This window comes from Gymnogyps californianus, chromosome 14, assembly GCF_018139145.2.
Source record: "Gymnogyps californianus isolate 813 chromosome 14, ASM1813914v2, whole genome shotgun sequence".
Taxonomy (NCBI): domain Eukaryota; kingdom Metazoa; phylum Chordata; class Aves; order Accipitriformes; family Cathartidae; genus Gymnogyps; species Gymnogyps californianus.
In genome coordinates, this window is record NC_059484.1 from 8,539,445 (window position 1) to 8,566,829 (window position 27,385).

Below are 27,385 nucleotides of genomic sequence, written 5' to 3' on the forward strand. Positions count from 1 at the left end.
ATTATTATTATTATTTCCCCATTTGAGTTGAGATACTCTTGTGATTTCATGTTACATTATACAACTTCAGGTCAGGATAAATAACACATAGTTCAGTAAGGTCTCATGTCTTCTAGGCAGGGCATCCTTTTCCAGTCTGTTTTGCTCCTGTGTGATTTTTGGTTTCCTATCAGCCCTCATTCACAGTGTCATTTTTGACCCTGAGCTTTCTACTGGGAGCTGCATCAAACACATGGTTAGAGAACTCGTATCTCCATCTTGGGAATTCAGCAAGGTTAAGATCGTTGCTGCTCAGCAGGATACTGAGCTTAAAGATTTCTATCTTGATATCTTCAAAGTTGGAGAACTGCTGTTCCTTCATGTAGGTACCCCAGATTATTTTCTGCAGAGTCCTCAGTTCATAGAATATCCAGCCCCCAGTTTCTGCTACAACTTAGCTGTGTCAGCATATCACCGCAGTGGTGAAACCACCCTTTGTTAAAATGCACTTAATTTTAAGTTTGGGTTGGTTCATCTCACCACGCTGCCTGCTCCCTATCTCCTTCAGAAACCAGTTGGAGCCTTGAGATTCTGGTTTCTTTCTAAGAGGTTTTGTTAAAATCCTTGCTCTCCTTGGTTCTTCCTTTTGCTACTGCCTTCTGTGCCAGCTGACATTTCTGAGACACTGCAGGCACTCGGGGGGGCTTGCCTGTGCCCTGCTTTCGTGCAGGCTTTTCCTGGAGCACTGTCTGGCAGTACTTTGCAGTGCATCCTCTGTGCATCTGCATCTCAAAACTGCCTCTGAACTTTGTTTTGGGACACAAACTGCACAGTATTAGGTACTAAAACCCTCGAGTCTGAGAAGAAGAAAGGGATCTGAATTTCATGTTCATTCATTGGCAAGGGAAGGCACTGTGTCTCTTGGAAGATTTCAACATATGAACCATATATATTTATCCAGCTGTGGAAGACAGACTGCGGTCTGCCAGGAAGCCCTGCAGAGGCCCAACAGGTCTTGCACCCTGCAGGGCTGTGGGAAGGGCAGGAGCAAGTGAAAGCAGTTCACAGGATGGAAGACACAGTTCTCCCCTTCTCTCTCCTCCTGTCTGGTCCACCTGCAACTTGCACAGAAGATACAGAGGACAAGTTGACGGGAAAGACAGAGGACAATACGATCCACACCAGATCTACACAGATGGACCTGGGATCTCTGTAGCTGTGCTCTTAGCTGCCCAACCGTAATTAGCAACTGCACAGTTCCCAGACCTGAGATCTATGGGACTGACCAGCCTGAGCACAGGCACAGCAAATATGTGTTTATCCACTCCTACTTGTGCAGATAGGCCTGAGAAATCCATTGTCTTAAAGGCTCTTTCTGTACTTAGTCTAGCCTGTTGGGCTTTTTAATCTTGTTATACTTATTTATGCATACATTTAGCAGCAGGATGTGAAGACGGCAGCTTTCTTAATGCAATTTCAGAGAGTCCCCATGTTTTTTTTTAAATGCATATTGAGGCCATCTGTGTAAAGGTCAAATCCTATCAGAAAGATGCATTGAAAGAGACTTTGGTTTTCAGACAAAACTGACATGACGCAGTGTCGTGGTTTAACGCCAGCGAGCAGCTAAGCACAACGCAGCCGCTCACGCCTCCCCCGTCCCAGTGGGATGGGGAGGCGGATCAGAAGAAAAAGTAAAACTCGTGGGTCAAGATAAGAACAGTTTAATAACTAAAATAAAATATAATACTAAGTAATAATAATAAAATAATAATGATGATGATGATGAAAAGGAATTGCTCACCACCCGCTGACCGATGCCCCAGCAGAGATCTGCGCCTCCCAGCCAACTCCCCCCAGTTTATATACTGAGCATGACGTTCTATGGTATGGAATACCCTTTGGCTAGTTCGGGTCAGCTGCCCGGCTCTGCTCCCTCCCAGCTTCTTGCACACCTGCTTGCTAGCAGAGCATGGGAAACTGAAAAATTCCTTAACTTAGGATAAGCGCTACTTAGCAACAGCTAAAACATCAGTGTGTTATCAACGGTATTCTCACACTCAATCCAAAACACAGCACTGTACCAGCTACTAAGAAGAAAATTAACTCTATCCCAGCTGAAACCAGGACACACGGAGAGAGAATGTGTCCCTTTCACTGCACACAATATATAATTATGTAAGTTCTCTGTCCTGCAAAGGGCAGGTAGGACACAGGGTTTTTTACTGTTTCCTGAGCAAATCCACAAGCTGAGGTTTTTAAATTTCTGGTTTTATGTTATCTACCAAATTAAGATCCCTTCTTTATCCTGTTTTAGCAGTATAAATATAATCTCAGTCTCCTCAAATACTGCATCTCTTGGTGAGCTTCTATGTATCTTTCTTGCACTGTTCAGCAATCAAGTGGTTCTACTACCATTTATTTAGTATTTATATACAGGTAGTTGACTCTATACAGGTCAAGATAAGCGTATGGTTACATGTTGCATTAAGATCCAGGAGTCAACTTTCATCTACCAGGTATAAGGTGTCTACCAGATGCCTGTAGAGCAATGGAAAATTAGCAACTGGATTTGTGTTATGTGATGCAGATTATGGAAGGAACCCACTGGTAAAACAATCTGTTCTCTTCTTCTTTCATCAGGTTCTTTATTTTTGCTCTACAAGGAACCTTTGGAACATCTCTGATTCTGAAAGCACAGCAACTAGATAAACTTCCTAAAGGGCAACAGGATCTTGAAATCCAGAAATTGAGATCAAGAAAACAAACTACTTCTAGTGCACCTGTAGCATCACCTGCATCTAATGATGACCTTGACCAAAACATCAGCCACTTATGTGTGTCACCATTTTTACATCCAGCAGCAACAGCTGTGTCTCATGGGGACACAGAAAGCCAGGGACTTTCCGCCTCTGAAGTGAATCCTTTCAGGAAATGGACACCTGAAGAAGGCTACTATTTCTTTAATAGGTGGGCAGAGGAAGAATCTACTGCCACAGACTCTTCAGCAGGACCTTTCTCTGGCCATTACCCCCTTGTACCCAGCAGGGTAACAAATCCTGGACAGGTCGGTGGCAAACTGACTAAAGATAATGCTAACAATTTTAACCATGGAAGCCATCGGCGATCTGTGAGTGCAGTGACACTCTGAAGAAACATTCAGAAATGGGATCCACAGCCCATGTGGAGAAGGATACCATAGGGAAAATAAAAAGTCTATTTATACTTAACCATTATGCTCACTACAAAAGGAGAGAGGGGTGTGTGGAGTAGTGCAATAACACCTCTAATATGCAACATTTCCTAAGTGTTCCTATAGTTTGGGTTTGTCATTACACGATTTCTTGATCTTCCTGGTTTTGTCTCATTAGAGGAATGTTACATGAGCATCACACAGTTGCTGAGAAATGTACAATTACTTTCTTTCATCAAGGAATATTTTTATTTCACAGTAATAGGAAGTAATTGTACTAGTGATGTTTCAATGTTATTATGCTATTGAGGTAATAGAAAGAGAATCCATTCTATATTAAGCCAAGTCTTAGAGCAACACATCCCACTCTAGCTTTTACTATCAAAGTCTTAAAAAGACCTTATTAATTTAAAAATTACAGTTCTGCCTGGAAAAAAATGTTACCTCCTGGTACTAAAGGTATTTGCAGAATAACAGCATCAGAAAGAGACTAGAGAATGTTCTGGGTTTCAATATATGGACTTTATACATATAACAGTACCAGGTCTATAGTCTGTTTTCCTGGAACAGCAAGCTCAGTATTTTTACGCAGGCAGTGGTTTGACCTGATACTGCTAAGAAAAGGACAAATGAGTTTATGAAGTAGAAGAATGCAAATACTGAGCTACAAGATCTGATAGGATAACTCAGGGATAAGTAGAGTCTACTTCTTCATATCTACAAAAGTAGACAGATATAACAAGTCAAATTCAAGGATTTATGTTCTAGAATTCTAAAGTTGTCCCTGCTTTTTCATCTAGAAATTCAGTTTCTTCCTTCCATTCTCTATATTATTATATAGTGTTGCCGTATTCAATCAAGCATAAATCATGCTCCTCCCCACAGTTGCTTACATTCAGTAGTTGATGGAGATCTCAATAATGGAGATTTTGACAAGCAATATATGAAGGTCACTAATCACATTGCAGTAAGTACATGGTGTAGAATGACCAAAATATGCATAATATGTTCATCCTTTTCAGTATCTCAGGGCAACCAGATGCAGGGAAAAAAACCATAAAATGTCACCATCATCACTACCTATTGCAATGCAATGAAAGGTGACTTTGGTATTTCTTATAGAAATGTTGACTAGAAAGACCATTTCCCAAGTTTTTCTTCACAATGTGGGGTGAAATCTTAACTATGTTTTAAATTCAAGCCATCTGTACTTTTGTGAATCTACCACTGGTTCTGATTTAAGTAGGTTTTTAGCCTTTTTTTATACACGCTATATTAATTTAGCTATTTACTACCTATCACAATGTGTGATCTGTTTAATAACCTATTTAGCAAATACTAATTTAAATTCCATGTGTTATAATAATTACTGTAACTAGAGTCTTCAAGATGTTACTTTAAAACAACACAGGCAAAATTGAGTAGCATATCTGCCACTGGGATTTCTGGTAGCCAGAGCAAGAGCACACATAGAACTGTAATTGTTAAAGTATTAATTGTCAGCTGTAAAACAATTCAGAAAGAGATTTTTTGCATGATGTACAAAATAAAGGGAATTAGGCATAGCTGAGATTATTGTTAATGGAGTGTGAGATTGCTCAAATGTTTGCTCACTAGCTGGGAATGGACCTTGGGTGACAAGACTTAAGATCAAGCCTTTACGATTCACAGCCATGTTTTTCCATTAAATGGTCCATTTCCTTTGAACTTAAAGAAGATGCCAATTTCTTATACATTTTATTACAAAATGTGAAGTGTTTTTATAGTAATAAATGTAATATGGTCATGACTTGGTGTGTTGTTGAGAGGACAAAAACAGAGGCAGAGGAGTGGTTTTCTCATTGTCATCCATGAGTGGCAAACTCATGTTTTCAGCGGCCACTCGTCTATCTAGTAGGCCACGCTATAGCAATGCTTATCGTAAAAACTAGATAACAAATTTATCTGAATGTGCAAAGGGACTGAGCATATATGAAAAAGGGCCAGACAGGTTATGTTTAAGCAAATCTGGAAGACCTGTAGACGTTCCTGAATTCAAAGCCGAGAATTAAATTCATGTTTTCTCATCACAGCTTCTGCAAAACCATTCTACCATGCATTTTGCCCTGACAGCTGGTCTTAGGTTCAGAAATGGCATATAGTTAAGGGAGGGTTCTGTTAAGAAGGGGAATGAAGGAAGGATTGCTTACGATCTCCAGCAAAATAGCCCCTAAAACTCTACAGTGATGGAGTCCCTGCTATGTCAGGGGATGAAAGAAGTGGAAGACAGTCCTTCTCTAAGTAGCTTCTAGGCTGTAACCAAAAATAGTTACTTCAGTTAAAAGAAAGAAAGAATCCAAACTTGCATGGCTGCCTTAAATAATTCTGCAGCTAGACCTACAATCTGTTAATTCTGTGGCGTGGCAGATGATAACAAAACAGTCCAATAGATTCATTTACCTGGAGAGTTTGCAACATAGAGGAAAACCATCCCTGATCCTCGAGGAGAGAGAAAGCTGAAACAACCAGAAACAAAAGGCAGCATCAGGCAAGACCTGGCCTCTGCCTCCCAGCTGCCTCCACAGCTTTATAAAGCTCTCCCTTGATACCCCTCCTCCTGGGTGACAATGTTACTGTCCCTCCTCCAAAGCAGATGCTGCCATAGTTCAGGACCTATATTCACTGCTAAACAGTGTGATCTTTCCTATGCCCCTGGGTAAGCAGTGATCATGAACTATCTCATGTTAAAAAGATGGTGAACAGGCACTTCCCTTTGATCATGAAGTAAATTAGCTAAGACTATCACTCTCTTTGGGAAGTAGTATCTAGAGTTAAAAAACATTATTTTTTTCCAATGAAAGCAAGCCTACAGTAAGAAAGCAAACCTTCCAATGAATTTATTTGCAAAAGGGGAAGTGTATTTACTAAATGGGTTATTTACACCTAACTGGATTTCCAAGATAGCTTTTTTTTATTTCAAGACACAATTAATAATACTGTCAAGATACATGTTCCATTAGTTCTAATGTGAATGCTTCACAACAGAACACGTGTCTCACTTTTTAATGTATCCTCTGGTGATATTCAACATTTCATACATCTGGACTAGAAAACACTAAAATTAATGGTTTTTTGTGAAATTACTGCATGCTTTTTATTTTGGTCTATGATATCATTATAGTAATGATACTGCATATGCAACAGTGCTTTGAGCTATGCAGAGCTATACCTACATGACAAACTGAAGGTTGCATCTCATATAAAGGTGAACAGGAGCTGACTTACCAGGTCTATTGGCTGAGTAACAGATGCGATCCCAGGCTGCTTGCAATGGTCAGTGACGAGCCATCCGTCATGTTCTCAACAGAGGCAAGTTGTTCAGGTTTTTTTGAATACGAGGTGCGGGAAATGCATACACGTCTACTCTTTGTTCGTGTCTGTCTTAGCACAGCAAGTTGGAGATGTGGTCTTTGACAGTTATAGCTGATTATCTGCTTGATATCAGCAATAACTGTTCAGTCTAAAATCCAGAATTATTCAGGTGGCATAGAGGGAGGAATCCAGTTTGTTCTCTTTTCTTATATATCTCAGAAATACAAAACCAGGTTTTAAACTATGTAGAGATAAGTGTACATCGTGCTCCAGCACAGAAACCACTTTTCCAAGGGTGAATTGCATATATTTTGCCACTTTGTTGGCTGATGCTGCAATGTTTAATTCATTTGTTTGATTGCAGTTTGAGGTGGTGTGCAAGTGCAGAGCTATTTGCTTTAGGGGTAAGGTGACTGCAGGCAGGATGTGGCATGATTAGGCACTTGTAAGCAGCACTGATGAGAAAAAATATAAACGCGGAGACAAGAGACTCTTGAAGATAATGATCACAGAGGGTGGGATTTAGAGAGCTGACCAAATAACACTGAAGATCTATAAAGTACTTTTGACATTGCCGGTGATTGGAATTTGCTGCAATTATCAGTACATGAGACAACTGTGAACAGAACTTGCTGCCCGGCTCTTTAATATAACACCTGATTATTCTCAGCTACATAAACAAGACTGAGATTGAATAGAGTCAGAATCATTATTTTTCCAAAACTATCAGAGGGGTAGCTGTCTGTTGTCTGAAGTCGTTGAAGGCAATGGTTATTTATCCACCATACCCAATGCAGCTACTGAAGTATGTTCCCACCTCCAGGCATACTTCCATGTTAGTGCCCAAAGACTTGTGTGGTTATTGTGTTCTTCAACAGGAGAGCAGAGCTCTATAAATGATCATCGCTATAACTAAAAAAAGATCAAGTTTTGGCTCCACAGAAACTGAATTTTGACCTTGACTTCACAGAAACCAAGTCATTAGCTGCTGCTTTGTTGTTGCCACCGGTTCAACCCCACAAAGCTGAGTCAAGATCTTTATGGGATTGGGGAGGGGGAACAGTTTAACACATCACTGCTGCCAGCCCTCTGGGCTATTTCTCTGCCACAGTTTATTGCCATCATCAGGAGGGTGGCACAACAGCCACAGATAATCTCTTCAACTGCTTCAGATAACCCTGACAAGAAACTCCTCAGAGGTCTCAGTTATGCTTTCAGTTGTTCAGGTTTTGTTCTCCATTTTGCCTGCAGTCCCTGTAAGAGTTTGCAGCCAGGCAGAAAGCAAAGCTGGGCTCTAAAGTTGAATGCATTGGTTCGATAGCTGCTATGCTTAATAGTACCATGGGCTGTTCCAGTGGGTCAGCAGATACTTTAGTCTTCCTGGGCATTGTACTTTGCGTGAGATGGTGGGCATCCAAAGAACCTCAAATGGAAAGAATGTATTATTCCCAAACACTGAAAAATATTTACAATAAGTAGCCAATACATTGGAAGATGAGTCCCAACACAGCTGGGGCCTTCCTTTCGTATGCTGGTATTCCTCCCTGGTTTACTAACATTGTTCTATTTAACTCAAACAGCTCATTTAGGGAACTCCTGTACATTTATTGGTTTTATTCCAAAAAGGACAAATGTAAACCAGTAGGCTGCAGGCAGGTCAACAGAGCTCATTTAAAGTCAGGATTCAACTGAAATTTTATTAGAGCCTATCTTGTTTTGTTAATACTTTAATTCTAAAGACTTTTGCCAAGAAGAACAAACATCTATATCTGCTCGATCTGACTGGTTTCTCTTTCACAATGTTTAGGCAGCTCGTGGCTAGTAATGTCATAGTCTAAATCAAGATTTGAAGAGGAGAGCAGGTTCTTCATTCTGTTACTGTGTACATGGGATAGAGCGGGAGATGGACTAGTAAGTACCAAGACTGGGAGTGCACCATAATGATAAAGGAAGGACATGAACATGTCCAAGGCCTTCCGGAGATTTCCAAAAAAAATTCTTAAACTACTTTCAAGTATTGTTCAGGGGTCACTCAGGGCTTGAAGTGTCTATCTATCTAACATGTTTTATGAGTAAAACGAGTAAAGTATGCATCCATGTATGTTCTCCGTTAAGTGTGGAGGACTGTAAGAATGGCCCCGCACTTGTAGTAGGCTAAAATGATTTTGCTTTTAATCTTGTTTTGAGAGGAGCTAATGCTGTAAAGATTCAAATACTAATCTTCAAAAATTTTGAACGTATATAAATTATGGGAATCTGTTCTTAAGATCCTTTGCTCTTTTTCATAATCTTCAGTTTCACAGTAAGGAGGGAATATAGTCCAGAGACATCAAAGAGCCAGAATTGTGCTTGCAGCTATTAGTTCTCAGATGAAAAAACCCCAAAGCTAAAATTTACAGCCCAAAGGAATCTAACTCTCCAGCACTTTTCAATAAGGGAGTCCAAGCACACACCGAATAAATATTTTAAATCCTAATACTGATTTGGAAGGCAGCTTATTTAAAAAGAATATTCTAGCACCACATGCGCATTTGACTTGCATTCATTTAAAATTTAGACTGATTTGCAGTTCTTAAGATTACTCCACATGACTGGTTATTTGTGATTTATCATAGTTTCACAGAAATGTAAGACAGTAGAGCATCTCAAGAGAGAATCTGATCTCTTCGCAGTAAGGAGTTACAGACGATCCACATCAGCCATTTGTCTACGCAAGTCTTTATTAACAAAGAAAAAAAACCAAAAAACAACCCTGCAAGAAATGAGATTAGGACTACAGTGGGGCTTGCTTGAAGAGAACCTGCTTACTGGACTTTTGAAGATTCTTCCACTATCCATCTTTACTTCTGTACAGAAATATATCACAATAATGGTAGGGATCCAGAGCAAGCTCATATGCTGTGATAAATTACAAGACTTCCATGATGTTCAAAGCATTATCAGAATCCATTTCATACCTCATCTGTTATTATAAGCATAAAATGTGCAAATGTTCTCCACTGCTGTAAATGTCAGCATGCTGGGGGCAAATGCTTTGATTTTCTATCAGCAAATAATGTTAAATTATATAGTGTTTAATCACACTTAGTGAGAGTGATGAACTTGAAAGAGTTTCTTTCAAATCACTCCATCTTCAGTTCTCCTGGAAATGGACATCATCATTTATAAAACCCTGAAGATAACTGCCCCAGCCTGGAGGCTTCATGATGGTTCAAGGCTGATGGTAGAGCACTAAAATACAAAACCATTTAGACATCAAAATTATTTTGATTGAGGCAATTAGGTATTTGAGTATAGAATTTGAAAGTTAACTTTGAAAATCAGAACTCTCATATAACATAATTCTGGCATCTTTTAGGACAGTGAAGTTATTTGCATTTATAGAAGAGTCTACATTACCTGGTGTGACACAACCTCAAAACTGTCAATCTCTAAATAAAGCAGTTGCATTTACCAGGACAGATTGTAAGTGGTTGGAAGGTAGGAGTGCTCCACTGGAGTAACTGGAGGTCTGTGGCTTTATATGTGTGGAGAATCTCACCTACACTCTTCACTTGCTCTTTCTGAAAGGAAAGGTGCAGGTAAAGGTACAGATGCAATACATGGAGGAGAGTTTTACAGTGGGTAAGAGAATATAAATCTTCAAATCCCAAAGACATAGTGAAAGGTAATATTCTAGTATCTTAGCAACCAGAGAAGCTAAAAGACAAGCTCTACAGGGAAATCAGCTATAGACTATCTTTAAGAGCTCTCTCAGTTTATATTTATTATGTGTTTCTGAAACTGGATTTTTAATCACTGCATTTGAAAATGCAGAATTTTTTGTTGGAGGGCTTCATCATTTTTGGTTTCTGCTGAGGGGAGCTACATTTTTATATTTGGATCAGTAATCACTAATTTATTAGAGCAATTTCATTAGCACATACTAGACTTGAAGGGCAGGTTGGAAGAGAGAGAATTCTCTTGTGAAAGGAGGAGTGGGTGCTGTGCTGGACGGAGCGTCCCGCCGCCCTCTGGGGTCAACGACAAAGCCTCTGCTGCATTCAATGGCACGGAGGTAGATCCTGCATATACTAAGAAATGGGAAAGTCTTTGACATTTTCACTTTTTTTCTAATTAAATTGGCTTCATCACTTTCACTACAGTCTAGATTTTCTGGATTTCTATATCACCCCAAGTATATAGAAATTGATTTTTTTTTTCTAAATCAACTGAAATAGAAACATATATTTCATAGCAGTCATGCGGCTTATGGCAAAAGTTTTATCATGATGCAGAATTAATATGAGACCAGTCCATTTTCAAAACATCAGCTTTGCAGAAATCTTGAAGCAAAATGGAATTTGTGGAGTTAGTCAAATACTAAGATAATAGATGCATATAAATGTCAGTACATTAGAGCTTCTTATTCACTTTGTTTCTCTTTTATTGTAAGAGTTTCAGTACCTATTGCTTGCTATTATTCCTATCATCATTAACCTTCATGATAATGACCACAAACATCAAAAGTTTGAAAACTATTTTGTTGAAAGTATGTCCTTAGATATGCTCTGTTTGTTACATATAATAATGTTTTACTCCCATACTGGAAATTTGCAATCACCTAAAAAAAAAGCAGGAAATAAGTTAAAGTGCAAATTAGTTGTGTTTGATAAAAAGCAGATAGTCAAAGTCAACGGTTTACAGACAAACCTCTGTTTTGCAATTTATTTAGGTATGCTGTTCAGTGATAAATGAAAATCCTTTTAAAGATTGATACGGACAGGAAATTATTCAGAATCCCCTAAATGCTCACAATCAAGAAATACTTTATCTGCTTAATACTGTTTATCTAGCTCTAATCAATTGTCTGTCAGCACCAAAAAGATTGTCAGCTCACAAAAGGCAAAGCAGAGAATTTATTGTAAAAATACTGTTATTAGCTTGTGTATAGTTCTTTCTTTATTAAGCCACTAATAGTTCAACTCTGCTAAATAATCAGATATTTGGGAAGAGGAAAGTGAACAATTCGCCCGTAGTTCTGAAAAAGAAACTGTACATAAGTGGTTTTAAACAACTTTCAGTAAGACTTAAGCTCTATGTATTGAAACTATATCTGCCTGTCACCAACAGTAAGGTCTTATAGGTCTTGTTATTTACTGAACATCCATCCCTCTCCGGGCCTTTTGGGGCCTTTTGTTTTGTTACCTGACTTGGAGCTGACTCAAGGGCATTTTTTAATTAGTATCTTGAGGTTTAGAAGTCACTTGCTGGCTACCCGGGCTTTCCGGAGCCAGCCCCTCGGGATGCTCTTCTCTCAGTGCAGAGGTCCGAGGGTGAGAAAGACGCAGGTGCCAGTAGCAAAATGGATAATGTGCTGCTAAAACAGGCAGAAATCAGACTTTGGGAAGTGTCTGTTTTTCTAGACCTAACTGTGCAACAGATGGTTTAATAGTCTCTCCCTCTGCAACGGGATTCTTAAACAAAAACAAAATACATAAATACCCTAAAACAACCAGGGTGAGGCTGCCTTGCCAGCTGACGTCCCCAAGGAGGTCTGGCCCTGGGCATCTCTTGCATAAGAAAATAAACATGCTGCTTCAGGGTTCATCAGTTGCAGGTGCCACTCAGATGCTGGCAGAGCTAAATACCTTCCAGGAGGTGGGGAGCAGTCTCTCTGTGGTTGCCCTCCCAGTCTGTAAGTGGAAATAATAATCCTTTGCCCTATCTGGCACAAGTGACATGAGAATAAGCATGCTTTAAGTTGTCGGTGGCTGGGGTGCTGGCAGAAGCGGGGGAATCGGAAGAGGGCAGGAAATGTTGGTGCCAAACGTAGAGAGAACCCAGATCAGCTTCATCAGGAGAAATCCCTGCTGTTATATGGTGGTTCCTTGCAACCTTATGAGAACTAACAGCAATTATTTCAAAGGGAAATCTGAACAGATCCACAAAGTGCAAGTTTTAAATATTAATTTCAATAGTTAACACCTCAGAAAATAAACTGGAATTAGCCTCTTGTGCAAATACAAATATTTATCGTCACTGTTTCATGTCCTGCCAGTCTAGCAGCTGACATCGATGGCATTCAAATTCCTTTAAGTCTTGCCAGTCAATATTAATGAGACACTAAATACTCAGATTGCACCTGTCCATTAGAGTAAATTGACTAGTTTATTGTCTTCACAGTCTTTTGAAGAGCGATAAGCACCAGCTTTGAACAACTTCTTGGAGAAGATTTCTTGATTATAGCCTTTGAATCCGTTCTGGGAGGCGGCTGACAGCTGTCCTTTCTGGTTTGGAAACAATCAAATTAGACTGACTGCTAACAGATGAGAAAAAGCTTACGCGATGCAATAGCAGATGATGCCTTGATCCCTTTATTCGAACTGTAAGGCAAAGATTGGCAGGAGAAATTAGTAGGAGAGATAAGTGCTGTGTTAATACCTGGAGACCCGTTAATAGCAGAGAGTGAGCTGCTCAGTATTACCTGAGATGTTCTTAATATAGAAGACAGAAGTTTTCATTTTAAATAATTCTCCTGAGTTCCCACTCAGGGCAACAGGCAAGTAAGCAAGGGGTGTAATTCAACCTAGCGTGCTGATTTGGCACTCCTGCAGATGCTCCTCTCTCTTCCAGGGAAACTGTGAAGAGTCCTGTTTTTCAGGTATTAAATAGCAAGCGTTTGGGGTGAGAATCTCAGCCCTGTCATGCAAGGTACTAAAGGTCTTTTTTCTGGGATCAGCTATGAAAGGAGATGCCCAATAATTGAGGGTTTGAACTGTAAAATAATGAGAAATATACCCCATCCTTTTTAGCACTATCCAGGTGCCATTTTATATATTTTTTTTTTCAGCAAGAATGACTTTCTGCAGACTTCTGCTGCACCCGCAAACACAGATTTTTACCTGCTCGCCTACACTGGGAACAATCCCAAGCTTTCCAGAAAGGGAATTCTCATCAGGCAGCCGGATGGGCAGCAGCAGTGTTACAAAGGGTTTCATCTTGGCCAGAAGCTAAGTGCTTATATATATAAAAAAGCATATATATATTTATATATGATGAATGGATAGGAAAAAAATGGCTGCATAAGGAGGTTTGATATCCCCAAACAAACGTGAGATAAGCCGTGCTGAGCCCACAGCACGGTTTCTCTGGACTCACACTCAGCGACGACCTTCTCCGTGAGCACTGCGAGTGCCCTGCTGCTTCCCGAGCCAGGGCCTGCCGGAGGGGAGGGAAAAGGAGGTAGAAACTTCAAAGATGAGCTCGCAGTGGCCATGAACAAGGGATCCTTGTTTGTGAATGTAGAGGCATCTCAGAGGGAAAGAGGCTACCAAGTTTTGCACCTTGCTCTAAATTTTTACAGATTTCTCTTTCTGGGTCACTGTTCCTTGCACAGATGCAGCCCGGCTTTATATAAGCTTTGTGAAACGAGGTCTCTTCTCATTAATTTTTCACTTGCAATCCCCATCCATTTCTTTTCCTTTGCCTTCTGATTCTTCTGCTTGGATGTTTTCCTTCTGCTTCTTATTTCTGAAGAAGGTACCTAGACATGAAAAGCACGAACAGAACAGAGCTGAGCTAATTAGCAGCTGCTTTAAGCTATTGTTTACCCTGCACAGGAACACATCTCGAATCAATGCCAATTTGGATCACAAAAATGTTGCTAGAGAGAGCCAGGCCAAAGCCTTGAAAGCCCGTCGACAGCCCCTTTTCAAACTCACAGTTTTGCTGCAGACGAGCCCCACTGAGAGACATTTCCCAGCTCCATAGGTTCCTGCCTGCAGGGAAATTGTTAGAAACACATTTCTCACCAATTCCATGTAAGTGGAAACACCTTGTGAACACTGTGAGTCAATGCAGTGTTGTTACTATTTCAAAACAGGGAGGAAAGACATCAGGAAATGTTTAAAAAAAAAAACAAAAAAGAAAAGAAGGAAAATTATGTGAAGAAATAAAAAGGTGTTTGCTGTTTTCATCCTTTTCCCTGCCATAAAGCTCTAATTTTAGCTATTATGATTACAACTACTGGGAAGGAGCTGGAAAAAAATATGCTTGTTTTGACTAAGGATCCATATTGCCAGAATTGCCTCCTCTGTCCTGGGTTCACAAGCACATACGTACACACGTATATTTCTGTTTTGTACGCAGGACCTTGGCTCCACTGTATGTGTGGTTTTTTAACCAGTCTTCCTGACTGTGAAGGAGTGTTACAAAGACGATGCACTCTTCAGATCAGCTGTACTCCATTTCAGTGCAGGCAGGAAAACAAGGAATTAGCTGCATCTTCGATAAATGCAATTCAGGTTAGAAGTTGTGAAACCGTTTTTTTCTGGATCAGTCTACGAATATTGTTGCTCATGCAAATATATGAATTTGCTCTGATTTCCACGCAGACAGGATGGAAAGAGTTGCATTGACTTTATGAACTAGTTCAGTTACGAACTAAATCATAACTGGTAAAAAATATAATTTGAGCTTGCTTGCAGTTCATAACAAACCTACAATGATTTGCAAAAAAAAAAAGCCTCTATCAAAATGAAAGCAGGATGTTTCGTTGAAGTCACTGCATCAACATTACGAGCTCTCATTTGTTCATCAGACTGAGCTATGACAGTGTCACCTAGCAACTTTTGAAGGGCATTCAGACTTGACGGTGCTGAATGCTATAGAAAAGCCTATAAATAAATTAATTTACAAATTAATACTTTTTATGAGTGTCAAAAGCATCACATTTGACATTAAAAAATTAACACTGTACAGGAGGAAAGGAACCAAAAAATAATTTTCATCCTGGCAGTTATGTAGTGGGAGGATTTAAACTGAGTAATCATGAAATACTGTAACCCTGGGAAGCAAAGGTGTGCATTTCCAATATCCCTGCTTTGAAATATATACATGCATATCCATAAGATTTATATACATATATGTATGCATGTATCTATATATATTATTTTAGATAAGTTCCATGTTTTTCCAGGTACTTATGTTAACAAAGAAGAACGATTAATCTGTTAAGTTTTGCCCATACTATTTAGTACCTCCTAGTATGTACAATTCTTTATTCTTCAGTAAGTTCACAGCCTCCCCTGCTCTGCCAGCCCACCTGAAGATTGAGGCATGGAGTGCCATAGTGGTCTGTAGTGCTGAAATCCAGTAACTTCCCATTGAATTACTGCTGCCAGGCTGCCTGGATGGAGCAGATAATGCTCTGCATATGGAAGAGCTTAGCCAAAATTAACAGGTATGATGGTCAGCAAAACTTAGGCTGATATTGGCTAATGGATCGGCTGTGGTGAGGATATGTCAACCAGCCAGTCCCTTTGGTCTATGAATTAAAATTAGGAAAAAGCAGAATTAATAAAAGCTCAATTAGGCCTAATAATTTGTAAGGGAGAGTCTTGAGTAGTCCAACACCAGAGAGGCAGGGTCTAGGCCCTCCTCTGCACAGCTGAGAAGATGAAGTGTCCCTTGCGGTGATTTTCTAGGTTGGATTTGAATTATTAAAAGCTTTCACAGAAGAAAAAAAATTTAGACAGGGAATTTTCCTAAGAATTATCAGACATGTAATGCATCAGTGCATTTGCTAACAGTAAGGGAAATAGAAGTTGCAAATATTCTAGAAAAAGAGATGAGTGGGTACATACTGCATTGCATTGTCTGGCTATTTGTGATATTTTCTCTTTACCTACAGGGCCTCTGCGGGTGAATTAGTTGCTCCCTGCATATGTGCTCACCGCCGCAGTGGCTGGTTGTTTCTCAGTTTACACTTCCAGCTGTTCATCACCCTCCAGGTCACGCAAAGGGACTTCACCAAGGTGGGGGAAAGAGTAGGTGCTAATGGGATCTGCCTGCAGGCTTGTCTGAACAAGCTAATCCAAAATAGATCTAAGCAGCCTAACAGCGCTTTAAATCAAATCTGAGCCTGGAAAAGAGGAATCAGTTTGAGTGTCTAAAAAAAAAAAAAGACTTTAATAGCAGTGAGAGTGGAAAAAATATTTTACAGGAATTCTTTAATGGCTCTACCCCAAAACCTTTCCTTTCTGCTTTCCTCCTGTCTCCTGTGACCCTTGGGCTTAACCTACATTAAAACTGAGAATCAGCAGGTTGGATATCTGGCTGCTTGAAAGCAGCACAGCTCTTCTGGGCTCAGCGGGACCCTGTGTAGGCATAAGTGAGACCTTTGCTGCCATTTTTTTTTCCCACAAGCAAATCCCTGATTTGATAGAGGGGCAAACAACTCCTGCATGCTCCCTTCCCTGGCATGGTGCTGGTTAGTCAGTGGAGAGAGGGAAGGTTAGCCAGGCAGGGCAGCCCGCTGCCTACCTACACACCAAAAGCCAGTCAAGCGCCAGAGCTTTATTTCTGTTAGATTTAATTTCTCGATCCTCTTGGATATCTTATTTGTTCATCTAAGGGCCAGGGCGGGTGTCGCTGACTGTTTTGGCACCAGCCAACTTCTTTTCTATACATTGATAAACACAGGTCCCAGTCACACACGTTTTTTCCTTCCCGCCTGAGTGTCAGAGGCAAAGGCTCCCAATTTCCTGGACGAAGTTGCCAGCGGTGGCAGCCAGAAAGTCTGGCCGTGAAGGACACAGGACAAACCATAGAAAAATAACGTGATGAGGCTTTCTTCTGCTTCTGGGGCACTCTGGTTTCTTCAGCCTCCAAGAAAACCGATGGCAGCTGGATGACCTAAAAGCCTGGCTGGCAGTCAGGTCCAAGCTGCTCAGCCGGGGAGTGGATGGGCAGGAACGCGTGGTTGCCTTTGGTGCCTACTGACCCAGGACAAATAGATGTTTTGTTAAACATCATTGGCACAGCTGCCTGAAATAAATTTCAGATTCCATGATTTCTGCTCCAGCATTCAGATGCTCATGGCGCTGGGCTCATCCTGCTCGTGCAGGGATGAGAGCATCTCACCCATGCCCCACTCTGCACAGCCCCAGGGAGCCTCAGGACCAGAAGAAAAAGGAGCAAGAAAAAGAAAGGACAGACTGAGGAGCTGATTCCTCGGCAGGAGAACAACATGCCATGTTTTGCAGTGTAGTCAGTGGGACGTGGTACTCTGATGTGCCCCGGAAGGTAAGCACAGGCTGCGTTGAACGCAGCTGGGAGAGCAAGGCTAAGCTCGCGACAGGACTTTTTCAGAGCAAGCTGCCTCCAGCAGCAGCTTGAAGAATCACAAAAAAAGCCACTGACTCCTCATGCCCAGGCCCGCTGTGCGGGGGCAACGTGGCTTTGTGCATGTTTGTAAACCCACCAGGCTGCCTCGCAGTTCCTCTCCGCCACAGGAAGGGCCAGCAAGATCAGACTTGCAGGGTAGCAGATTTTTCTCCCAGATTCACTCAACAAACATAATTGAGGATACTGATTATTCCTTGAGTGTTATATCATTTTCATTGCTATCTTTGTTAATCTTTCTTACCGCAGCTGAGCGATGAGCAGAGCTGAGATACCACATTCAGCACAGAGCTGCAGGTTTGCAGGGCACACCGGCGTGCGGACACTCCTGCGTGCCAGGCCTGCAAAGTGGGGTAAGGGTAGCAGTGTCTAGGGGGTGTCTAGTACAAGATAAAAGCACTATTACTACCACAGTGGTTAAATATGATTTTTTTTTCCCTTAAGAACATATATGATATGCCACAAGGTCTGACGCCAATGTATACACATTTATTTATGCTGCAAAGTTCCCATAGCTTCACGAAACAAAAATTGTATTGAGCAATTTTTATCTTACACTGGCTATATAACAAACATATATAGCGACTGATGGTAATTAAAAACTATCTAATTCTGGCATTGCTGCAGCCAGTCAGAACATTTCCCACTCCGCAGGCTAGGATGAAGCCAACCAGATCAGAGAGGCAATTCATGCTCATCATGACACTTTCTCCCTGTTCTGTCCTCAGCTCCCTTCCAGACGTGGGATATTTTTCATGAGAGAGAATGAGCAACTCGTTTTGTCCTAAAGTCACCGAGCAATGCAGATTGCAGTGCAAAGAACTGAACAGCAAAAGCCTTGCTGCCTCAAAACAGTGCAATAAAAGGTAAAGCGGTAATCTCCCCCCAGCGACAACTGTTCCCCATAGGCGTTGAGGTTTTTCTGTTATCTTTTCGTGCTCTCTGTACGTGGGAGCAGCCTGGGACTGAGCAGAGGGCACCAGAACAAAGTGGTTTGCAACACACAGCGGCAGAGAGCTCCCCTTGGGATCGGCGAGAGCATAACATGGGATCCAGCAAAAGAAACAGTGAAAAACACAGTTTATTTGACTTCTTTTCTGACAAACTAATTAATCACTGAGGGAATCTATCCGTATGGCATTTGATCTGGCTGTCCAGAGTTTTCAGTTCCACCTTCCATCTGTAACAGAAACTCTCTCTGCCTTTTTTTTTTTAAAGTAAGCTTGCCCTTTCTCACTTCACGCCTCTTTTCACTGACACAATAAAATATAATTTTCTACTTTTTTTATCATTACATTTCTCCACAGCTACTGGAGAAAAGCAGTGTTGAAGCAAAGCTATAACCCCAATGGAAATTTGGCTTTCTTCATCAGAGGGAGGTTCCCATTTAGGAGACAAATGGCTTCATTTTGGAGGAAAAGAGTTAGATTTGTTGTATAAATACTTCACAATCCATAGGCTGATGAGGTGATGAGCTTCAGTTTAATATTTTCTCTCACGGTTATGTCATAGCACCAGCTAGTTGTATTTCATCTCACTGATAGAAGAAAAGTGGCAAGTGTGCAGAGAAAATATGGCATTGACAAAATGATTGCTGGTGGGTGGGAAACAAGCGAGAACACCCGGCAGCGTGCCTAGCTGACTGCACGGCGAGGTACCTCTGTGAGCCGATGTGCACCAGCCGCGCGGTGGGAACGGAGATGTCTGGAAGGCAAAGCAAGCCCCACGTACCTTTGTCTCCTGGCGTTGTGTGCGCAACAGCAACAGAAAATCAGTTTCTGTTCTAAATGGCTAAAAACTCTTTGTATTAATCAAATCAATGCAAATTATGTAATTTAGATGACTGGCAGCTGTAACGGGCTGTACGAAGATACTCTGCCAGCCTAAGCAGAATTGGGAAGGCAATGAACTCCTAGAGCTGAAGAAACAGCTCACAGCTGAGGTTAAAAGCACAGAGATGAGACAAACCCCCATTGAGTATCTCTGGACTAACAGTGGTGGAGGGGTTAAGGGGTCTTTCCAAAAGAGACCTGCTATTGATGTGTCCCCACTTCTGCTCGCTAAAAGCAAGGCCATACTTGTAGGCATCCAGTGGCTCAGATCAATTCACGATCCCTGATAAACTTGGCTGCAGTGGAAAAGGCTGCTCCCTTGTACCCCAGCTAAATCCATCACCTAAGAATAAGCATACGTGGTCTGAAGGACCCTGCCTCCAAGCTTATTCACAGCGTGTCGGCTAACATGCTGACATTGCGTTTCCATCCGGAGTTACTGATGCCAGGCTGGAGTTGCAGTCAGGTAACGCAGCGGCAGAGGAGTCGCCTGTGAAATCCCCGGAGACGGAGTTTCTCCTCACAGCTACTCCTGCTCTTACACGCGCTCCTGTTTGATCCACCTCTGGGCAAAGGCACACAGGCTGATTTAAGCCGCCAATGACGACAATCAAGGTCATCCTTTGGCTTTGACTTTGGCTTGAAAAGGGCTATGTACTCCTTAGGCTATTTATAATCCACACAGAGGTATTCGTCTGCTTAATCAGTCTCCTGAGGGTGTGAGTCACACCGCGGATGGATCGAGCTCCTACCAGACACCAGAGGATGAGCAGCTACTCTGGCTCCCGTGTCTCTCCACCTTCCTGCCTGTGCACCTTGCGGCACGGGACTAAAGGTCTTCTGGAAGCACTGCACCTCCCAGGAGGGTGCAACCACCATCGGGGTTTAATACCAGGACAGATGGAAGTGGAGGGGACTGTTTAAGGCATTGGCGGAGGAGGGAGATGAGGGGAGAGGGAGAGAGGGACTGAATGCAACACCAGCTCAAAAGAAAGATGAACACAGCTGTACACTGTGAGCAATCCTTTTTGTCCTTGCAGAGAGGACTCCCACTGTGTTCTGCGTTAGGTAACTTCTGGGGATGAAAAGCTGTGGGAAAACAGTATTTTATGCCAGAGAGGAATTACTTCTTTAGCCACTGTCCTCACCATGTACCACAAGGTGCAGAGACGAAGTCTGTTCCCTGGGCCACTCAGGACAGTGACCATGCTCCCCTGAAGTCTTGTTTCACTCAAATCTTGTTGATTCAAGGACCATCCACGGGACATTTCTGCAATTCTAACATCCCAATATTGAGTTCAACTGAAGTGTCAGCCTGTGTTTTACAGACCTCATATATGGTGAAAGGACACCTCCCCCAGCTCACCCCACAGCACAGTTTCCCTGGGGTTCTGTAATGGAATAAGAAAAACACTTTAAAGACAAGAAATTATATTGAATTCTCTTACTCCAAATTAGATTAGCATTTTTCATGTTGTTTAATTAGTTAGTTGCAGGGGTTTTTTACACCAGTTTATAATGTTGTGAAAGTGTGTTTTACAACATTGCACGTACAAATAATACATTGTGCAACACAGATGTTGCCACTAATTGTAGTATTTTAAGTGAAGAGGAAAACACTCTGCTTAGCTTTTAATTAGGTTTATTCCAAGCAGACACAAAAATAAAAATTTACTTGTCTTTTAAGTAAATACCATCTGCAATATATTTCTATACCACAATCTATTGCTAAGCATATCTGCAGCCTGCTATGCTCCTCCATTATCTTCTTTATGGTGGAAAGCCTGTTGGTACAGGGAAGGTAAATCGGCGGCAATGATTGCATTGCAGCATGGCTCTGACATGAAGCATGCCCCCAGCCTGTTTCAGTCGACCTCTCAGACATATTTCAGGCTAGAGGTGCCCTTGGCCTGATAGCAGGAGCGCACAGCAAATGTCTGCCTGTAACCCCTGTCTGTATGTTACTCAGCACTGGGCGACAAGCAGAGAGACTGGCACACCGCAGGCCAGAGAGGGAACCAGGTAATGACTTGCTGAGCCACGCACACATGAGTTTTATCATTATTCGAGTGGCATGAAAGCAGTAAACACTGCAGGAAGCAAGCCAAAAGCACCCATTGCCTCTTTACGGCTAGTGTCTCTCAACATGCTGCACAACCAGGGAGTTTCATCCTTTTGTAAAAAAGATAAGTCCAAGTGAAATAACCCCTAATATGGGCTAATTTATTTTCCCATTCCCATTTTGTGTTTCCAAAGCACAAAAGATACCGATGTAAATGCCTAACGCCCGAGGAATCAGGCCACATTTGTCACTGTTTACTGATGTACAATTTGCATATACAAGTTTACTTCCAGCAGCAGGGTTACAACGCATGTAAGGTAAGGGGCTTAGTTCCACATCAGACTGTTGCGAGAGTTATTTATGCCCTGGGACCAGCGGCTGGCAGACGGGCATCACTGTTGGGAGGAGGGTGAGCCAGCTCCCAGGCACTCCTGGCATCAGGTCTTCTCATTACCTCGTTACTGAGCCTTTAAGCTCAGTCCAAGGGCAGAAAAGCAGGACACCGGCCCCTCAGTCAAAGAGGGTGCGACCTTCCCCCTTTCACTGTGGCAGTTTAAGCCTCTCAGAAACATCTAGTCCAAAAGATGTTGCTGCAGTACAACCCACAGCAGCTTTGCAGGCTGAGATTCTGCACTAACACAATTCCCCCTCGCCCTCACCAGCTGGTGGGATGGGCACTGACACTCTCCTCTTTGGGTTAATGTGAGTTGTACTTATCAAAAGTAAAACTGCTGCAAAGGAACTTCCTCAACTCCCCCCGCTCCTTTGCAATGCAACAGGAAACAAAAAAATAATAAAATTACTTACCACTGCTTTTTTTAATGGGGAATTTCACATCTAAACCCTCATATCCACTCTTCCTTCCAGACTGATTTTAAAACGTACCTAAAGCCAAAAAGGCTAAAGCCATGCCTGAAGCCACCTTCAGCTGATGACAGACCGATGGGCTTCGTGTTCCTGCACATGAACATCAGACACTATGGGGAAGGGAGGCGCGTGGCAGTCACAGCTCCTCTTATTGCAGTTGTAGTATTGGTTCATCTCTAAATCAAGCAGAATCAAAATCTAGAAATATAAAAAAAAAAAAAAGTTTATTTCATCTTTTGCTCTCTTTTCTCCTTAGTTCTTGTTCTTGGGGAACGAGAGCGGGGAATGGGAGGAGATTATTAACTAAAGGGCTTGTGCTCTCACACAGTAAATCATTTTAATCTGTTTTAATCAGCTGCCTCTGAAATCTTGGGGGCGGTTGCAATGCTTGGGAGCATTGAGCTTGCACTCAGCGCGGCTGAGGCGCATGTGGACATTTCTCCTCCCCTGGCCCCCCACCTCCAAGACGCGGGCGGCCGTGTGCCCAGCCCAAGCACCCTGACCGGCCCCAGCGCTGGTGCAAGGTCCCGCACGAGGAGCCACTCGCTCTGCTGGCGAGGTCCAGCCTGGGGACCTGGGGACCCAGCCTTCAGTGCCACTCACCCAGCATCAGCTTCTCCTGGAGGTCAGCCCTCCTGCATTGCCATGCAGCAACCTGCACACAAAATAATTAGCCTACAGACGCTTTCTTTTTCTTTTTAAGAAATCTCGTAATATTCCAGGTAGCCCTACTTTTCTCGTCTTATTAATTTTGCTCTGGTTAAATGAAAGCTGATAAAATAGAAACTGCTGTAAGACCCAGAGAAAATTAGGTTATGTAACCTCTTTTTTATTTATTTAGCATGATATCAAAGTTGTTTCTTATCATTCTTCAGGTACATTGTGTTCAGGAATAAATTAAACTGTCTATTCAACAAAGAGGAGCTGCTTTTTCTACTGCTAATTTTCTCTCTCTTTCTCAATTCTCACTCTATTATTAGGGAAAAAAATAACAAGCTTAGCTGAAGCCAGAGGAGCCCTTCCAGCTTTGCGCATTCACACCGTGCGATTACCTCACGTAATCCAAGTGGTCCATCTATCGGTCTCTGGCTGATACGACAAGCATCAAAGTCAAAAGTACAATGATGTTTTTCTTTATATAATTACTTGCTGATGTTGACAAATGGAGTGACAGCTGTGCCCTTTTTAGGGCAAGATTTGTGCAGAAATCAAAGTCACGTAAATAATTTCCCTGGGTGTTGTTTTCCCCTCTCCTGTTCCTCCCTGCTCTGCGCCCACGGTCCCGGCCGTGTGCCGAGCTCCCGGGGAGCAGCCGCGCTGGCTGGAGCCGCAGATGGGCCCCGCTCCCCCGGGTGCCAAATCCTGCTCTTGATGGTTTCTGTCATGTCTTGACTTGCTTCCACTGCAAAGTGGATTTGTTTTTTTATAAATTGTGATGGGAAGAGCCAGCAGAGACCTCTACACCCCCGAAACTGAGAGGGGGCAAGGAAGGAGGAGAAGGGGGAGGGTGGCTGGAGACAAAGCTACTTCTTGGGAAATAGAGCAGGGCCATAGGGCTCGGTGGGTTACAGCCCCTTCCAGATTTACCTCTTGCAGCGCTGAGCCCAGCCGGCACAGCAGAGTGAGCAGCATCCAGCCACCTCTGGCTGTCATTTGCAGGCAAAGCTCAGTGCTCCTGCGGGGCTGGGTCTCTGCTGGAAGCATCCCGCAAGGCAAAACAAGTACTGGCAGGGAGTGGGGTTCAGGGTACGGCCAAGATGTCACCTCACTGCTCTTCCCTGGGCCCACAGGCTGAGCAGTCTGCCCTCCCCGCTCCGCATCCTCCGGTCCTGCTGCACCCCGGAGCCAGTGGTGACTGGTGCATGAGAATGCTGTCGGTCCCCCACCACACGTGAAAAGCACAAAAGTACAAAAAAACCCTAAGAGAATCCACCTCTGCTCCTTAAAGAGTTCATGGTCAGTGGGGCAGGTCTTCCAGAAATCACGTTGTGTTTCTGGGGATGGCAAAGGCATGGGTGAAGGTGACTTGCTCAAGGTCACTAACCCAGCGGTTACTGGTGGTTGCAACCACTACAAATTTAATGTAATGTCTACCTCTTCTGGAGTCATTTTATTGCTCCATTTTACCCAGAGGGCAGCGAGGGCAGCAGCGTCTCGAGTCACCCATGCAGGCACAAGGAGGAGCCAGGGGCTCCTTAGGGGCAGGTTGCTGGGTCATACTGTTGCCTGACCACACAAGGATGTGTGATGCCCACAGTTTCGGCTAACACTGAAGACTATGGCAAAGCACGTAAATCAGAGAGGAGGGGGGGCAGGGTGTGTGCACCCGTGTGTGTGTATGTACACATGTGAGGCGGGGGGGTCCTCTCCCTGTGCACTCTATGAAGGGCAGGACGGCATAAGTAGGTCTATCCCATGACGTTGCACCGCAAAAATGTAAGTGTTAAAATAACTAATTAGAACCTGACCCAGCAAATAGATGAGCAATTCCTGAAAGGCACCAAGGTTCAGCTCCTGTGCTAATACTTTAACTGTCTATGTTAATCTCAATTAGGCAGAAAAGTCTATACTTATTAAAATTGTCAGCTTTCTATTTTATGTGTGTAAGGGCAAGAAAGAAGTCAAGTAAATGTGTGGGTGACACTGCTGAGGGAAAGCACAAAGTACACAGGGACAAATGCCTTTTTGTCTCTTTTTTTTTTTAAATAAGGCTAGTATGACATCAGGGCTCCTGAGTATGACAAGAACCTGTCTGCCATTGCGTGCCATGGTGCTGTTCCAGAAGCACCAGCGACAGCAGAAGGTGCCATGAAGGTCTCACCAACCTGCCACCTCCAGGGCATCATTCCAGCATTAAGTTGGAGAAGAGGTGGTGTCTAACAGTGAGAGCAGGGGAATGAAGAGAAACTGAGGCAGCAGTGGGCCTGGGGCACAAGGCAGATGGCAAAATAAAACTAAGGAAGGCTTAATTAGCAAAATTGCTAAGGAGGAAAAGGAGGAATGGGAGAAGTCAGTTGTTTCTCAGCCCAAGATAAATTATACCTGGAAATTTTACCCAGTGTGTAGCAATGAAACATTATAGGACAGAAACATTTTCTGTGTGTATCTGTGGGTGTTTACATGTGCTTTGGTGCATCAGTGCAGCTAGAAATGGCACTAACAGGTAGTGATTTTTTTCATCTTATTTTCAGTATGACTTTCTTGTCCTGCTTCTACTTCACACCTGCTGGCCTGAAAATGGCAGTTCACCAGTTCAGATTTCACCATCAGCTTTGGTAGTTATCACATTTGTGCTTATATAAAGGCTATGAAAAACTTCAGTTCTTCTGTTTAAATCAAAAATAAAATCAATCTTTTCTTTTCTTCCTTTTTTTTTTTTACAAATGACAACAAAACTGTGAACACAGGTAGGAAAATAATTGATGCATTCTAAGAAACTGTCAGGTGTGAAAAATGTTGAAGGCTCAACAACCCTATTAATGCTATGAGAAGGTGTTAGACAGCAGATTTATGTAGCAGCACCAACACAGCGTAAGATATATATGACAGAAATTAAGACAACAAAACTCTGTGCAACTACTCCAAATCTTTTTTCTTCTAGAAGCAGCGCTGCAACATGTGATCTGAAATGCAGCAGCTGACAGAGGGATATGGGGCAGGTCCACCTAGACAGAGACCCTCATCAGCAATAGGTACCCCCTGGGCGTTCCCACAGGGTTTTGGGAGCATAGCTGCAGGTGGCAATAAAAGGGCAGAGCTGTCTTTTCTCCCTTCCTCCATGTTTCTGTTGCTAGCTCATTTGCCCAGCAAGTAGATGAGATATAGGTTTAAATTGTTTCCCCACTTAAGGAGCTTCCCCTCTCTTGCCTCAAGCACTCTCTTCTGCCCATGAGCTAGTCTAGGTACCCACAACACCAAAGGGACAGTCAATGCCCTTCTCTGCTGTTACCAGCCATGCATATGGTTGGCCAGGTCCATGCCCTCCCTTTGCATCATCCCAAAGACGAGTGGGTCCCTACAGCCATGCTCCTTTGTGAATCTGAACATGAATGCTCCCAGAAAAGCCTGGTCCTATTTGCTTTTCAATATCTGTAACCAGGCTTAAAGAGCTAAGGGCACTTTTCAAAGACTGTCTATGCTGACTTTGGTGCCTGCAGAGGAGCTGGTTTCAGTGATTACCTCTTTCCCTCTCTCCATCCCTCAACACTGTGTCCTTTATCTTAAACTGCATGGTATCCTGCCCTGATCAGGTTCAGGAAAAAGACCTTTTTCCATCCAGCTGTGGATAAGCCCACTGAAGAGTACCTATCATCTGCTGTGTTTGTCTATAGATAAAGGACCACGACAGAAAACCAAACTTTTCTATAATAGCCTGAGTTTTTTTCTTTTAATCAAAACCAAAACAAAACCCCTGAAATTTCCCATTAGAACTGGAAATGTTCTGACATCCTATGATATTACCTTTGCATTTCACTGTTCTGCTGGCATTTCAGAAGTTTAAAATGAAAAATTAGCTTTCAAAAAGTAGGATCTTCTTGATTAGAAAAACTTGTTGAAACTGCAATGGAAAGATCAGAACAACTTCATTAGTCTTCATTAAATAAAATAAATGTTATTTCTATTCCCTTCACATACAATCATATGTTACAACTATTAATATTGCAGAGATGTTTCTTTTGTCCCAGAATTTAATGTATAAAGCTGCAAACATCCTTGCATGAAAAACAACTTATGATCACTAGAATGACGTGCAGTTCATCTTTTTTACGTTCATTAATTTTCTGTAAATAGAGCAGAGTCGCTTGGCATTGTTTGCACTAATGGAGAGCTCCGAGCAGTTTACCATGTTACTACTTATCATTTATTTGAGTGATAATTTTAAAAAGCTTTTAAATTAAAATGATAAAGATGGTTAGGGGGAAAGATACAGCCTTTTAG

General features: G+C 42.4%; 1 protein-coding gene across 1 annotated transcript in view; it reads left to right on the forward strand.

The window, feature by feature from the left end:
* ATP10B (ATPase phospholipid transporting 10B (putative)) overlaps nucleotides 1-3,127 on the forward strand; it is a 65,133-nt gene extending 62,006 nt beyond the window's left edge. Inside the window, exon 24 of the mRNA XM_050905602.1 lies at nucleotides 2,620-3,127. Coding sequence (XP_050761559.1) covers nucleotides 2,620-3,127 — 508 coding nt within the window. The remainder of the gene's footprint in view (nucleotides 1-2,619) is intronic.
* The last annotated feature ends 24,258 nt before the right edge of the window (nucleotides 3,128-27,385 follow it).